Below are 2,500 nucleotides of genomic sequence, written 5' to 3' on the forward strand. Positions count from 1 at the left end.
AAAAAAAAAAAAGAGGTTTGGTGCTTCCTCTCTCTTACTGGGTCCTGGGTCTATTGGCAGCTTTTTAAAAAAATAGTATCGTGGGGAGGGGGCTGTTTTGATTCACAGGGTTCTTTCAGTAATACTCTGTGTACGTGTGTGTTTGTGTTCAGTCTCTTAAATAGGGTTTTGTTCGGTGTTTTGTTTCTGCTTTTAAACGTACCATTCGTTAAAATTGGAAGAGAGCGCGCTGTGGCCGGCTGTGTGGTGGACTGCGGAGGAGGAGGGCGACAGGGAGCTGGTGGTAGGGTTGTCTGTGGAGGGAGACACGATGGTGGGCGGAGTGGAGGACTCGTAGCCAGAGCTGGCTGCCGGCGAAGGCTGCGAGCCCTGCGAGGAGGATTCGTGGACCTGCGGGAATAAAGTCGCGTTTTTACGGAGATAAAGAGCCCGCGGGGCTACAGCTTAGGGTCCTGAAGGCCGAGCGCCGCCTTCCCGGGAGACCAAGATACCCTTGAACTCCAAGAAGGTTCGACGAGTGGGATTTGGACTTGATTGTCCCATCTTGGCCCTGCAGAAGCAGTGCGTCAGGAAGGGACGGCGCCCCCGGGACTCACAAAAGAAAAATAGATCTGGGGAAAAGGGACGCTCGATTGAAGCCAGAGTCAGAGAAGGTCGCTCCAGGAGGCGCTGAACTTTTTTGCTCGCTCAGATTTAGGAGAGCAAGTGCTCAGGCAAGGGAGGAAGACCCCATGTCTTCTGCCCAAAGCTTCTAGCCACAATGGCGGGCAGCTTCTGCAGCATCAAACAGCTAGTAGAGCTCTAGCGTTCTATCTGGGCCAAATTCAGTCGCAGTTACTTCTCGAATGCTCACTTCTTTTTACCTTTGTTATTAAACAGTAAATTTAGAACAATCTCGGGTGCCCCGTCACCTTTTCCAACCCCTGCCGTCCCTGACCAACCCCACGCAGCGGGGTGAAACCACTGCCTTTCAGCCTCGGTCGGCTCCTGTCAGCGCCCGGCTGCCACCAGTCGCCCGGCCCAAAAGTAGAACGGGCTTCTAGCTCTAAGGCGGCCGCGAGAGCTCGGCGATTACCTTCATATGTTTGCGCAGAGAACTGGGGTGCGTGTACGACTTGTCACACATCTTGCAAAGATAGGGCTTGTCGCTCGTGTGCACGTGCATGTGCTTCTTTCGGTCGCTGCTATTGGCAAAGCGTCGGTCGCAGCCCTCGAACTCGCACTTGAAGGGCTTCTCCCCTGGTGCGAAAGGCGAGAAAGAGAGATTTGATTATAACAAATTCCAGGGATGTTTTAATAAATTTAGACACGTGGGAGGGAAATGTGAAAAGTCAGTGACCCAGGACTCGCACTTTGCAAGCTCAAAAATCCAGATCTTGGATAAGGTCATGTATCTGCTGTGGAATTACATATGAATATGAACTATTCTAACTTTAATCCGATTAAATCCAAATTTGATTATCACTAAAGTAGTAGTTGTAGTAGTAGTAGTAGTAGCAGTAGTATTACTCTTATTAATGGTGGGGTGTTTGGTTTTAGAACCCAGAGCAACAGCAGGTCTGGCTGCTGGTTTTTCTGCCCCAGGCTATACATGCGACTTTGGGTCGCTTCTAGCCAGCTCTTGGTCTCTAAATTTTACATTCAAGGCTGATCCTCCTGCTGGTTTGCTCTTCTCCCTCCCCCTACTTCCCACACTGTGCTCAGCACCCTACCATCGCCTCCCACTTCCCACCCCACCCCCTACATACACTAGCATTTTATAAAGTAAGTTGGCGCAAAAAGTCGGCGCACTAAGTTCTGCCGGGGCTCTGGGCATTAAATCCCAAGTTTCAACAGGGGTTCTCAGAAAACACCCGGACAAAACAATAAGAAAGCTGAACCGATACTCGACTTTGTTGGCGAAAGGGACCTAGAATATCTGGCCGACCCCAAACTACAGCCCTGAGCTTGCCTAGAGTTTTTCTTTTAATTCTTTTCCAATCGGTGTCTTTATTTTTAAAGGCCAAACTGGTGGCTTGAAGTCCCTTTAGAGAATGTAAGTGCAAAAAAATTTTTGCCTTCCACTGAATTTCGACTACGAAAGCCTACACAGAGATCACTCTAAAACTAGGCTCTTTAATATACATAAGCTTCCAAAAGCCTCCTCAGGCCTGAATTACTTTCTTTCACCGCCACTGTCCCCTCTTTCTGATTTTCTTTTTATTTCTATTTATGCCCCTGCCCCGATTTCTTCCAATTTTCTCACTTCCTGTTTTTGGCAAAGTCCCCGTTAAGACGCCGAGGAAGGGGTGTTGGCCAGAAACAAAACAAACGTTCAGATTTGTTTGAAACTGCAGCGGCTGCAGTCTCCGAAGCCGCCAACACCCGGCAGCTCTCCCCGGCTTCGTTCGCATTAAGGGCTCCGTAAAGTCCGGGTTGCCTTCCTGCTGCCCTGTCCTTTTTTCCTTCACATTTTAAAATCTATGCCCCTAGTCCCTTTTCGTCCAACCCACTCCATGGT

The 2,500-nt window shown here is 49.4% G+C and overlaps 1 protein-coding gene across 1 annotated transcript in view; it reads right to left on the bottom strand.

Moving 5' to 3' along the window:
- Window positions 1-14: 14 nt before the first annotated feature.
- The window catches only part of ZIC1 (Zic family member 1), a 3,720-nt gene continuing 1,234 nt past the window's right edge, over window positions 15-2,500 (bottom strand). The window contains exons 2-3 of the mRNA XM_004682126.2: window positions 1,076-1,239; window positions 15-390 (exon numbers count right to left, since the gene is read on the bottom strand). Of these exons, the coding sequence (XP_004682183.1) occupies window positions 193-390; window positions 1,076-1,239 (362 nt within the window). The 3' untranslated portion in view covers window positions 15-192. The remainder of the gene's footprint in view (window positions 391-1,075; window positions 1,240-2,500) is intronic.

The sequence above is a fragment of the Condylura cristata genome, unplaced genomic scaffold (genome assembly GCF_000260355.1).
Source record: "Condylura cristata isolate star-nosed mole 26May11 unplaced genomic scaffold, ConCri1.0 scaffold00014, whole genome shotgun sequence".
NCBI lineage: Eukaryota > Metazoa > Chordata > Mammalia > Eulipotyphla > Talpidae > Condylura > Condylura cristata.